Genomic DNA, 12,827 nt, shown 5'->3' on the forward strand with positions numbered 1-12,827 from the left:
TGAATTCAGAAAGACACCACCAGTCTTTCCAAGGCACGTACTGTCTTCCTCAGAAGCACTTCTTAAAAATGCAGGAAGGACCACGTTCTTCATATTCACTCCTCTGAACCCAGAGGTCCTGGAAAGAGCGGAGCGAGGCCAGAATAGACCCGCCAATCCAGGCAGAAAACTTTCTTCCAGGGCATACAGCTGTGATGAGGTTGTCACTGGGGCACGTCCTGGACAGTTCCACCTGAAAGCGGTTGGCAAAGCCCTCCATCATAGTGCTGCCCCCACACAGCAGGATATTCCCTGCCATTGTTTTGTTGATGTCAGCATCACATTTCTTGAGACAGGTGAGTGTCAGCTGCAAGAGCCCTGGCTGCTGTAGGCCAAGTAAGGCTGGGTTGAAGAGCACTTCGGCACAAAGGAATCTCTCCTTGCCTAGAGGGATGACATGTCCATCTGGCAGCTCATAATTCACTTGTTTCTGAACAGGCAAACTCAAGTCCTGCAAAAGGTCCAGGGAAGTGTAGCAACACTTCTCCTTGAGATCTTGTACAATGTCTAGCTGGTGTTCTGTGAGCACGTGTCCAGACTCCTTCAGTAACGCCATGAGGTAAGCTGTGACATCCAAGCCAGCACACTCCGCTCTCCCAGCGATGCTACGTATCACATAGCCTTCGTAGACGGGAACCACGTGTGAAGAGCCATGGCCACTTTCCACCACGAGAGCTGAGGTTTTCCCGTAAGAGTACATGGATAAAAGGGACTGGTAGGCAATGTGGATGGCAGGTACGTCAAACCTTTCAAATATCATCTCTGCATATCTCTCCTTCTCAGTGAGGGAACACAGGGGAGGCACTGACAGCAGAACAGCATGGTCCTCTGGCTGAGTCTTCATCTCTGTCTGGAGAATGTACTTCAAAGTATCTTGGACACAGTCCCAGTCCAGCACTACACCACGTCTTAGCGGGTTGAGGAGGGCTAAAGGAGCACTGCTGCTCTGAAGCTCTTTTCCAACAAAGGTTTCTTTTCGATTGCTGCCGGTCTGCCCTGTGGGCTTACCAACTGTAGATGAAACAATGCAGGAAGGCCACGGATCCCCTGCAAAGCCACACTTGAAGTAACCTGAGCCAATGTCCACAACTAGTGCTGTAGTTCCCTGCACGGCCTTGAGGCTGCCCTTGGTCACAGGTACGTGGCTGTCCCTTACCAGTTCAAACACTTGCACCTGCTGCCGCCGCTCCCACAGGCTGCGGTGACTTTATGTGCGGGACATGCATCCAGTGGGACTGCCCACCACCGCTCCACCTGCGGCCAGCGTGCCCGGAGCCCTGGTGGCAGAGATTCTGCTGATGCCACTGACTTATGACATCACAGGAAGTCAGGAACCAGTGCTTGCGTACACGTGTGTGCCCATCACAGCTTACAGCTGCACAGGTGGACTGCAGCTGATGGTGCTGCACTTTGACATGTGACCATCACAGCTTACAGCTGCACAGGTGGACTGCAGCTGATGGTGCTGCACTTTGACATGTGACCATCACAGCTTACAGCTGCACAGGTGGACTGCAGCTGATGGTGCTGCACTTTGATGTGCTCCGAGAGGCACCAAGAGCCACAGCAGCCGCCCGGCTGCGGCAGGGCACGGGGCACAAGCAGTGCTGTACCCGGGAGGCAGCATGGCGCTCCCCGCCTGCCTCCACCTCGCGCGGACGCCACGGCTGCCCGCACGCACCGCTGCTCTCGGTCTGCAACAGGTACCGTTGGTCAGCACCGGCACTGACCCACCCCGGGGCCAAGGAGAGCCCGAGTCCGACTGTCGAGAGTGAACCCCTTGACTGGCTGAGCTTTTGCTGTTTATTTTCCTCTAAGTTTTGCTTTCTGAATTAAGGTCTGATATTACCAGTGTCAGCAAAAACTGAAGTGCAGGCAGTTGAACCCCTCACCCTTACTGTCCACTACAGCAACATCACCTTTCCCAACAGCAACAGGTCACTCTTCGCACCATCAGCGTGTCCAGCAACACGCTGCTGCACAGGGGTACAAAGAAGAGCACACCCTCTTCCCCCAGAACACGATACCAAAAGTTTGGAGCAGCACTTTCCTCATGGACTAAAGCTCTATGTACTCTTCTACTGAATGCCATTTCACCCACAGGGCATCTTACAAGTCAAAGCTGGGCTTAGAATGAAATTAAACCTCACAAACCAGTTCTGGACCCAGAAACAGATTTTTATTACTATCAGTCTGCTGCCTATCTTGAAGTTCACATCCTGACAACCATCAAACAAGAAAGGCTCACCAAAATTAAATTAAACCACATTTCTGTTCCAACCTCAACATATGCAGCCAGGCAACTTGCAAACCTCACTAGTTCATTATTCTGTGTGCAGTAAAACCAGTTGTTGTGTATTACACAAGTATTTTTATATATAAATGATTAAACACATCCCTGTACACAAAAGAGATACCCCCAGAGCCTGAGTAGCAGCTACCTGGGGGAGGGGTGATGCCTGCCTCACAGCTAAGGGAAGCTCAGCAGCAGTGACATCTCCAAGCCACACTGCAAGCAGTGAGGTGGGGATGCTGTCCTGACACTCCTTCCTGTGCATTCCTGTGACAGACACCAGTCTCTGCAACGTTATCACCTCAGAGAGAAACAGGCAGAAGACAGCAAGAGAAAAACCTCTAAATCATTGTGTTTCTTTCCTTTCTCAGCAGAAACCTAGACCTGGCCTCAGTGCCTCGGCTTCTGAATTAAAATTAGACCACTGATTCCAGACTTTGGTTCACAGGCAGAATAGTGTGGCAGTACCACAATAAGGCTGCAAACACACCTTCAGTTCAGCAGTTCCTTTGTCTCATGGTTTATTGTTTTTGAGGGTTTCCTTTCACTACAGAGTTAGTATGCTGCTGTTTCCAGGCCCTTTTTTCCCCACATTGCTTTTGCCAACCCGGTTAACAAAAAACGTGTGTGTGTGCCCACCGATGTTTTGGGGTCTCTGTTTTACCCTGAAACCTGGAGACAGGTTGTCAGGTGATTTTTTGCAAAGTCACTTTGGCCAATGCTTCCTGAGATGCTCCTTTAACTGTGGGATAGTGGACAGCCCTTGTTTGCAACGATGGCATCTGAGGGGCAGTTTGAGAAGTTCAGAGACACGATCTTTCACCATCACTTTTCCTTTGCTTCTCACCATCTCTATCACATCTGTGAGGGGACAAAAAAATCCAAAAAATAAACAGACCAGAGCTATTGGGTACTGAAACCATGTAGCATCATGGAACACATGACACTGTAGTACATAAAACCTTTCACTTATCAGAACAGTACATAGGGCTTACACATTTGTTTGGAAAAAAGCCCAAAGCCAAACCCCACAAGCAGGACTGCAAGTTATAAAACACCTTTTATAATCATTACCTTGAGAGTTTAAGAAGTAGTCAGTAGTAAAAGAGTTCCAGTGCTTTTTGGTTTTCAGGGCTGGAGAATCAAAATCCTGGCTGATGACGTGCAAATGCAGCTGACTGAAACAAATATATTATGTAGGTAACAGAGAAGGATGATGTCAGTGCTTAGAGTTCTTTTGCAGTGGTATGAATAGCAAACGTGATTCAGCAGTCAGACCACCAGCCCTGTGGGTCAGTCTCACCAAGTCTGACCCACAGTGCTGGGACCAAGTCTGTCCTGGAAGCAGTCTCTGCTGCAGAGTGTTCAAGAGTCAAAATCACTACCCATGCTGTAGTCAGCCCCTAACTACAGCATGTATTCCTGCTAGTTCCCAGAAAGGCAGAGACAGTGGTTTTGTAGAGGACCTGAATGGGACTTATCAGTGACCCAAAGCTTCATCCACGAACTGCCAAACAAGAGCCCTGACTACAATACCCACAGGCAGCGGACGCTGTGAGGTCTGCAGTTACTTATGCCACAGCCTCCAAGCTCAGCATCAGGCAGGACTTGGTAGGTTTGGGAGTCACTCTCAGATCCCCCGTAGGTGCACTGGGAGGGGGATGCCGTGGTGCTTGGCACTGGCAGTGCTGCCTCTCTTGCTGGGCCTGGACCACAACAGGCACTTCCACCGGTCCCACACCACCCATGCAGCCCCCCGGCATGCACACAGCAGTGTGCACAGCCGTGCTGGAGGGACCTGGGCACACAGCTGCTGCTGGTGTTGAGGAGGACGAGCTGTTCAGCAACACCAGACCACGCTACAGCCCCAGCCCTGAGCCTGTGTAACCTGAAGAACAGGGTCCCCACTGGGGACTCCTCTAGGCCTCACCTCATGCTGGGGATGGCGTGGTAACCCAGTCTGAACTCCAGGCTCTCTCTGGCAGGGCACTGCTCGATCATCTTTTCCCCAACTGCATGCATATGTTCCAGGAGTTCAAGATTCTCCCTGGTGACTGACTTCAGGCTTGAAATGGGGTCCCATGGTAAGATAAGCCAGTGGTAACGTGCTTTGGGATACTTATCCTTGATGACTACGGTCTTCTCATCTTTGTAAACCTTGCAAAACAAGTAACTGTATTATTCACCGATTGGAAGAGAAACATCTTATTCCTGTAAGCACCATATCCAGTGGATTTTGAGACATTATCCATCTGCATAGTCATTGTCCCCAAGCACACATATGCATTGCCATGTGGGACTGCCAGGAAAAAAGCCAGGAAAGATTACTAGATGGAGAGAAATAGCAAACGGCAGAGCATTCCAGTTCAAGGAGGCCTTCAGCTGGGACTAAGCTGGTCTAAGATACATGCCCTCCTCTGTACCATGCACCAGGCAGCTGGAGAGATGTCCCTGCCTCCCTCTTTATATACTTTAAGGAAAAAAAAGTAATCTTTCTGTTCTTACATAGCACTGAGTTAACCATAGCCACAAATATCACGGCTCCTTCTCATGTTTATACACAGAGCTGATCAACCTTGCTCTCTGGGAAGATAAAAAGCAGCACACAAATCAGAGGATGTTTTTTCAGCACAGGACTGGTTCAGGTTACCCTATTTTAATATACACCCCTCAGCATCTGCATATGCAGCTGGTGGGAATGGGATCACAATCGAGTGTTTTCAGAAGGAACGCTGACATACAGTGGATATATGATTGAACAGCAGAGTTCTACTGAGTGTGAGTGTAGCTCAGAACTGCTACTAACAAAGCTAACACAGAGTCACAGTTATATATGTTCTAACATTCAAAGAACTGTTTTAAAACCAGCTTATTTTTGGGGGTTAAGAAAGTACTGTCTTGCTAAGTAGTGTATGAAATTCCACTTATAGGATGAAGATTAAGCTTCAGTTTAAAAATTAAACAAGCATTTAAGTAGCTTCATCATTCCCCATAGAAAGACTCAGTTGAAACTGTTGGCAATTCCACATGAATGGGCATCCAGTTCTCCTACAACTCTATGCAGTTCAACACTTCAAACTTGGATTTAAAGAAAAAAAACCTCTAAAAAAAAATCAAGAAATAGGGACCCTCTAATTAGTTACCAAGGAAATTATTTTTCAGCCTGAGGGTGATCATCACCTGAAGGGGCCCAATGGAGGCTCTGAGATCTTCATCGTTGGAGGTATCTCAACTCAAATGATGGACAAAAGCTGGGGCAGTAACACTGAGCACAATCAGGCAGAGTCAGTGACCTCCAAAGCTGTTTTCCAACTGGAATCATTCCACAATTTCAAGAACCAAGTACCACAGGTGTCTGTGATATCCATCCTCCTGAACACATACTCTTGCTGCGAAGTGTAAAGGGAAAAACCCATCCCTAATGTTGTGATGGCTATGGAGCAGCCAGGCAGCTGGAATCCAGGCTCAAAGGGCCCAAGGTTCAGGCTGCTCTCTGGCAGAGATGGAGGAGGACATTCTCCCTACTTTGGAGGTGAGCTAAAAAGTTTGGGTTGTGGGAGCTGTCTGTGTATTTTTCACTTAAAGTGAAAGCAGGTTGTACATATGGATAGAGAAGGGTGCATACACTGCAGCCACAATAGGCACAAGTCAAATTCCGGCACCTTGAGCCTGAGCTCCTGCTTTGAGTTTGCATGGTGAGGTGTTGGTAGCAAGGGGTGGGGCTGCAAGGGGGCTTCTGCCCCCACGTCCAACAGAGCCAACGCCAGCCAGCTCTGAGATGCACCCACTGCTGGGCAAGGCCAAGCCCATCAGTGACGGTGGCACCACCTTTGGTATAAATCAAAATAAACAAAACCAACAAACTAGGAGCATCTGCAACCAGAGAGAGAAGTAAGATGATGTGAGAGAAGCAGGCTGCAGACCCCAAGGTCAGTGCAGAAGGACAGGAGGAGGCACTCCAGGGGCCAGAGATTTCCCTGCAATGCCTGGAGAACATGGTGAGGAAGGCTGTCCCTCTACAGCCCATGAAGGCTGACAGTGGAGTAGATATCCAGCTGCAGCTCGTGGAGGACCCCACACTAGAGCAGGTGGAGACACACAAAGAGGCTGTGACCCTCCTGGAAAGGCTGTGCTGGAACAAGCTCCTGGCAGGACACGTGGCCCTTGTAGAGAGAGGAGCCAATGCTGGGGTAGGTTTGCTGGCAGGACTTTTGACTCCAGGGTGGACCCACGCTGGAGCAGCTGGTGGAGAACTGTGTCTCGTGGGAGGAACCCCACGTTGGAGCAGGGGAGGAATCCTCCCCCTGAGGAGGAAGGAGCAGCAGAGACAATGTGTGATGGGCTGACCCCAACCCCCATTCTCCACTCCCCCTGTGCCACTTCCCTGTGTGGCTGAGGGCAGTGACAGAGTGGCTTTGGTGGGCACCTGGCCTCCAGCCAGGGTCAACTCATCCCACCTCCCCAAAAGCAGGCAGCAGGCAACAACAAACAAGCTCAAGGAAAACCACTATGCAGTCAGAAAGAAGCAGAGGAAGGGAGGTGCATCTGGAGAAGGTTAAAAGAAATCACTCAGGAAATCCCTGTTGGCACAAAGAAAGCAGGCAGCAGAGGAGCTAGGGGTTACATCCTGGCAGCTGGCACAGAGGTGTTACAGTTAGGAGTCTGCTGGAAAACAGGAAACTGCCCCATGCTTGGAAATAAGGTGATGCTCACTGCTGGAAAAAAGGAACCTCCCTACTTAAGCCAGCTTCACACCACACCCCCATTTTAGTTGTTTTTTGCTGAGGAAGCAAAGCAATTGCACTGCTCACCTGCTCTCCCAACGACCTTTTTGAAATCTGCTGGCCCAATCCACCAGTTTAGAGAGCTCAAAGATAATTAAGATAATGATGTTCTGCAAAAGCAGTATAGCAAAGACTCCCAAATAAGTGCAGAGCGAGATGCAAGTACAATTTATCTCTTAAGCAGTAATCCACTGGCTAATCAAATTGCAGAAGAAAAAAACGGCTCATTTAACTTTGTTACACAGTGTACAGCTCACCTGCATTTTTGGATCTTGCATGGAGCTCTTTAGACCCTGACTCCAGTGTCCTAAATGTTCCTAAAGCACAGGAGGAAAAAAACGTAAGGGAATAAAGAATCCAATTACAGATTTAAAACCATGAAGTACTTTCATTAGCATACAACAGTACAATAACAGGTGAACAACAGCTGAACTATTTTCTTTCTATAAATGCCAACATACCTGCTCCAACTGCCCTCATAAAGCTACTTCTGAAACCTTTTAACAAGATACTGTTAAGACTGAAAGTATAGCACTGGAAATTTAACAACAGGGATCTCTAGATGTGTTTGAATTTAACCATTTGTCCATGTGTTATGGCACAGCCCCTGATTACTATTCACAGCAGATTACTAAAAACTCTCTTGCTTCACAGATCACAAGGGCCAAAGGGAGTCAAAGGGTCTCCACTAACTGTCCTGTCCCATGCTGCTCTGCACAGAGCAAAGTGGTGTGGTGTGTGGCCCTGCTCGTGGGGGTACTTATCTCCTGGTACTGAGCAAGCAGCTTGCACAGACAGCAAGGCAGGCACAGGAAAATCAGGGCAAAACGAGCAGGTATCTCTTAACTTGCTTACTAAATGCCCCACAGAAGGTGTCTTGGGTGCACTTTTTTCCAAACAGGTATGTTTTATCTGTTCAGATCACTTTGCAGGCATCATCAACAGTGATCTCCATCAAATTCTTATACAAGATGTTCAAACACTACTATAGTGCTGACAGAGAAACTATGAATTGTCATGTCTCTTGGCTCACACCACCAGGAATTTGGTCCTAGTTTAGCTATCCTGAGTTCACAAATCAAGTCAATCCACCACAACCTGGGATTGAAACTTGTACTGAGGGGTTTCAATTCTGTGCCTTCTCCTCCAGCAGCTACACTGTAATAGTTCCAGATGCCCAAAGCAGTCTTTTATTTTGTCCATGCCAGCAGAGCTAAAACATTTTGGCTGGTAATATTCATTAAGGCAAATGTGGTTCTACCCTAAGGAATGACCAAAGCAGGAGGGCAAAAAAACCCAAGGCAATTTAAAGAAAAGGGACAGATTGCTCCATTCTCTGTGTATAAGTTTTTACATAACCACTGGTCCGTTAGTAACACACCTCAAGATCTAGCACAGTATCCTTATGTGTGACTCCAGCAATGCTGAGCTCACGTGGACTGTCCTAGCAGAAACTACGTCAGGAACCAGAGATCAAATCCACACTCGCTCCAAGCAAGCCCCTTCACACACAACCAGCTCCCCAGCTCAGGTCAGAACGGGTCCCCAGTAACTTCCTGAGGACCTGGGTGATACCAGGAGCAGAGCCATGGCCTCAGCACATGTCATCTCACGTGCTCTGAACACTCTGAGGATCTGTGTCCACCTGAGGTGTCTCCCCAACAGCTGTACCCACAAAAGGAGAAAACCAAAGCCCTGATGGAGGAGACAACCACAGGAGAAACAGCACAAGTACTGGTACCAGTACACTTGCCTTTTTGTTTGAAGTTCCTTCATGTGAAGATACACTGGTATTGCTTAGCCTGGGGCTTGCAGAACTGCCTTTTGTGTCCACCCCTTCCATCTTCATTCTCTTTCTGGGCACAAGCTCTACATCATCATCATCACTCGCACCAGAGACCTCACACAGGATCTTCTTGGTTTGTATTTTCTCTCCTGCTTCTGGAACAGTTTTCCCCAACTCTTCCATAAATTGAACAGTGTAGGGGTAGAGTTTATTCACAACATGCAGGACTTGGCCTGGCTTCATTTTCACCTCTTCATCCTTGCCAACAGTCACAAGATCAACACTAGTTGGGTTGACTCCTATCTTTAGTAGGGAGAAAAAAAGTTAAAATAAATAAATAAATAAAGCAAATGATGTTGTAACTGGAATCATCAACCACCACTCATTGTCCTGGAATATCACCACCCTGGAGAACAAACACAGTATTTGTATTCACTGCATCCCCTCCCCTCACTGACCCACGCTGGAGGAAAGGGAGGTCCCACACTGGAGGCACCTCTCTGAGGCAATCTTGCAACCACAGCTGCCCACACCCAGGGACATGGTGTCACTGGCACCCAACAGCTCTGCAGCAGCTGGGTACAGTTACAGCAAGACCTGTGCCACATTAAAAAAAGCAGCAGCCTGTTAAACAAATATTAAAATGACAGACTTAGTAACAACTACTTCTGAGGAGTAACAGTTCTAACAATTTATTTCAGTCCACTCATCCTCAGAAAGTTTCTTGTTTCCAAATTATTTTACTTATCTTCTCCATTTTACTACATTTTGTTCTCTTTATCTACCAAAAGCTGTCCCACTGACACAGTTGCCTTCAAATACGCAGGAACACGCTTCTGGCTCATTCCACAAGACAAAACCAGCTCAGGCTGGCAGCCACAGCCCACTGCTAACACTTGCAGTGTACCCCCTCCTGCACAGGTAAAACAAACATCAGGAAAGGAGTCTCTCCAAGACCCCAGAAGGGTCCACTATGGGGATCAGCTCACTGCTCCTGCTTTCTTCTTTCCCAAGCTGAGTATGATAACCATTCTCCAGCCCACACAAGACTGCCCACTGACTACTCAGTGACAAGATATCCTGGGTTTGGCTAGGATAGAGTTCATTTTCTTTCTAGCAGCCAGTGTAGCAGTTTGGGAGTCAGGCTGAGAGCAGTCAGGGGCTTCTCAGCTGCTCACAGTGCCCTGCTAACAAGAAGCCTGGGGGCACCCAGGGCGCTGGGAGGGGACACAGGCAGGACAGGTGACCCAAACTGGCCAAAGAGAGTATTCCAGACCAATAATGTCATCCTCAGCATAAAAGGGGGGACTGGTGAGGGGAGGCTGCATGGTTTGGGGACAGTGCAGTTTCAGGATGGCTCTGATCTGCACGGCCCGAGTCGTGCGGTCTGGTGAGGAGCAGCACATGTGTCACCAGTTCTGTGCATTTTGCTATGAAGTTCTATTACTGTTCCCTCTCTGCTGTCCCAGTAAACTGTCTTTATCCCAACCTGTGAGGCTGGGGCGGTGGGGGGTGTGGTGTTTGTTTCTTCCCTCCCCACTTCTCCACAGTCACCTGTAGTTTAGCTGATGGCTGAAAAGCAACACATTTTCCTCTGTCTGGTCTAAATGATAACACAAATGGTGTGTTATCACCAAAACCAAACCAACCCCAAACACCGGGCAGGCCCCTTCCAAGGGCCACTCGCCGTGCTCTCACAGGTCACAGAAGAGCTTCAGGCCCTCCAGACCCAGTCATCAGTATCAGACCTGCAGCACCTCTAGAGTTTAAGTGCAACAACTGACCCAGTAGGTATCAGAAATATTTCAGACCCATTTAAAAACATACCTGCTTAACTGTGACATACCCCTTGTTACAGTCTGCTTTTAACTGAACTGGAAAGAAAGAACAAAGTGTCACTGAACAGTGTAAGCAAAACAGCCAGAACGTGGCTGAATCAGCCTTGCAGAAAACACTCCTGTATTTTAGGATCTGCTACCTTCTGAAGCTGATCTTTGTGAATGTCCTCTTTCCAGGCCCACAGGTAAAATGGAACCAACCTATACACAGAGCAACAGCCGTGTATTCCACACCACGGATCAGTAAAATCCCTTCAGAATAAAGGTGACACCTCTGGAAGTCTTCTGCAAGCTCCTGCTATTCTCACCAGCCCTCTGTGACAACAAGGCACAGAGCCCAGCTGCGTCCAGAGGGAACAGGTAGGGAAGATGTGGAGTATTTTATAGATCATAGGTATTTTTATATATTCCCCCAGTGCATCTATAAAATAACAAGTCATACTGAAAATCAGTTGCTGGAAGACTAAGGCCTAGAGACTCATGTTAACATTCAATGCCCTAGTTTACAAAGGTGAACATCCTGTTATTAGGTGTCTCCTCTGGTTTTTTAGGACCCAGAGATCTTCGTAAGTGCTTATAAAAAAAAAAACCCTTGATGACTTCAGGAATCAGGCAACACTGTGGACCACGTAAAGAACGGAAACCAAGAGCCAGTGCCTGCAGAAGCAAGCCTAAGGAAGTCCTGCTTAGGTTTCAAGGAACAACCTGACCCTGCTCAAAGCAGGCAGATAAAGGCAGCCAAAGCATGGGTCTGTCAGCTTCGCTGGAACTTAGCCAAACAGAAGAATTATGCTTCTCAATAAGCATGAGTGCTGTATCTCACACTCTTCACTAGTACAAGTGTGCTGAATGCAGAAAGCAGGACTTGAGCTAAACCTTACCTTGCTGCCGGGAACACTTCTTATCTGTTATCCCGGTCTCGGGGCCACGCCCGATGACCACCGCTTCCAAGTGCGGCAGCTTCACTCGCTGACCGCCCTTCTCTTTCCCCACGAGCCAGCACGCACGCATCGCTGTGCTAGGGAGCAAAACAAACCGCATGTCACCAACGCGCGGCCTCCCGACGGGTCACTGCCCCGCGGAGTGGGGACCGGGAATGTTGCTGCTGCCTGCCCGCCCATCCATCCATCCATCCATCCATCCATCCATCCATCCATCCATCCATCCATCCATCCATCCATCCATCGCCTGAGTCACGCCAGCTAACTGCCTGTGGACTTCAGCGAGGCATGGCCAGGCACAGCGCTAACGCTGATCTAAGAGCAGGGTGCTGCTCCAAGGGGCTGCCTGTTTTCCCTCAGGAAAAGCAGGAGAGAAGGGCACAGCTTCACTCAGCAGCAGCCCGCAGCGGGACCCTCACACCAGCCTGACCCTGGGCGGCAGAGGCCCGCCTGGTGCTCAGCGCTCCTGCTCCTCCTCCTCCTGCCCGTGGGGAGCGCACCCGCCGCGCTGAGCGCGGGGTCCCGCCGCTGCCCGCCGCGCCTCAGGGCGCCCTCAGCGGCCACCAGCGCCGCTCCGGCGGCGAGGGAGCCCCCGCGGGCGGGGCGGGCGGGGACACCCCAGCCCCGCCCGCACCCACCCCCGCGCGGCGCCGCCAGCTCGGGCCCCGCCCCCCCGGTGCCGCCCGGGCCCCACCCAGCTCCCGCGCGCGGGCCGCCGGCGCCGCGGCCAATCGGCTGCTGCAACGCCCCCCACACACACACACACACACACCCCACGTGACCAAAGGCCCCGAGCGGCCAGGCGCGGGCGCCATGAGGCCGCGCGCTCTAAAGGCGGAAGCCAGAGCTCGGCGCAGGCGCGGTGGCGCGGAGCAGGGCGCCGGGCCGGGCTAAAAGGGCCTGCGCGGTAAGGCCACCCCGGCGGCGCTAGGCCCGCGGGCGGAAAGGGTGTTGCTGCGTACCCGCTTGCAGCGCGGCGCCTCCCCGCAAGCAGCGGCCCCGCAGCGCCGGGCGCAGGGAGAGCCTGAAGCAGAGCCTGCCCGGCGCGCACGCGTGACGCGAGGCGGCGGCTGCGGGCGGAGACCCGTCCCAGACGGCGCAGCGCCTCAGCCCCCTCGCGAGGCGAGGCGGGGCGGGGCGGGGCAG

General features: G+C 50.5%; 2 protein-coding genes across 3 annotated transcripts; both read right to left on the minus strand.

Moving 5' to 3' along the window:
* Window positions 1-49: 49 nt before the first annotated feature.
* On the minus strand, window positions 50-1,666 carry LOC311203615 (actin-like protein 7A; the record flags this gene model as incomplete). The annotated part of the gene is made up of 2 exons (XM_084278369.1): window positions 50-1,244; window positions 1,653-1,666. The coding sequence occupies 2 exons, from the start codon at window positions 1,664-1,666 to the stop codon at window positions 50-52; spliced, it is 1,209 nt and encodes a 402-aa protein (XP_084134495.1).
* Window positions 1,667-2,728: 1,062 nt separating this feature from the next.
* On the minus strand, window positions 2,729-12,742 carry APTX (aprataxin). 2 transcript variants are annotated; one of them, XM_084278776.1, is made up of 8 exons: window positions 12,644-12,742; window positions 11,622-11,758; window positions 10,730-10,776; window positions 8,870-9,205; window positions 7,374-7,433; window positions 4,263-4,489; window positions 3,407-3,510; window positions 2,729-3,193 (listed from the first exon to the last, which is right to left on the minus strand). In XM_084278776.1, the coding sequence occupies exons 2-8, from the start codon at window positions 11,749-11,751 to the stop codon at window positions 3,039-3,041; spliced, it is 1,059 nt and encodes a 352-aa protein (XP_084134902.1). In that variant the 5' UTR covers window positions 11,752-11,758; window positions 12,644-12,742; the 3' UTR covers window positions 2,729-3,038. The 2 variants fall into 2 exon arrangements, with proteins under 2 accessions (XP_084134902.1, XP_084134903.1); XM_084278777.1 differs by lacking the exon at window positions 10,730-10,776 and having other exon boundaries at window positions 8,870-9,201; window positions 12,644-12,741.
* Between the last annotated feature and the right edge of the window lie 85 nt (window positions 12,743-12,827).

The sequence above is a fragment of the Gallinula chloropus genome (genome assembly GCF_964237585.1).
Source record: "Gallinula chloropus genome assembly, chromosome: Z".
Classification (NCBI taxonomy): Eukaryota; Metazoa; Chordata; class Aves; order Gruiformes; family Rallidae; genus Gallinula; species Gallinula chloropus.

What these genes read in the sequence shown, in the direction of transcription:
- APTX (XM_084278776.1), bottom strand. Translation starts at nt 11,751, where the DNA reads ATGCGTGCGTGCTGGCTCGTGGGGAAAGAGAAGGGCGGTCAGCGAGTG. An exon ending in GAAGTGTTCCCGGCAGCAAG is followed by an intron (nt 10,777 to 11,621) that starts GTAAGGTTTAGC and finishes CTTTCTTTCCAG; the next exon opens with TTCAGTTAAAAGCAGACTGT. An exon ending in AAGGAACTTCAAACAAAAAG is followed by an intron (nt 7,434 to 8,869) that starts GCAAGTGTACTG and finishes CCTGTGCTTTAG; the next exon opens with GAACATTTAGGACACTGGAG.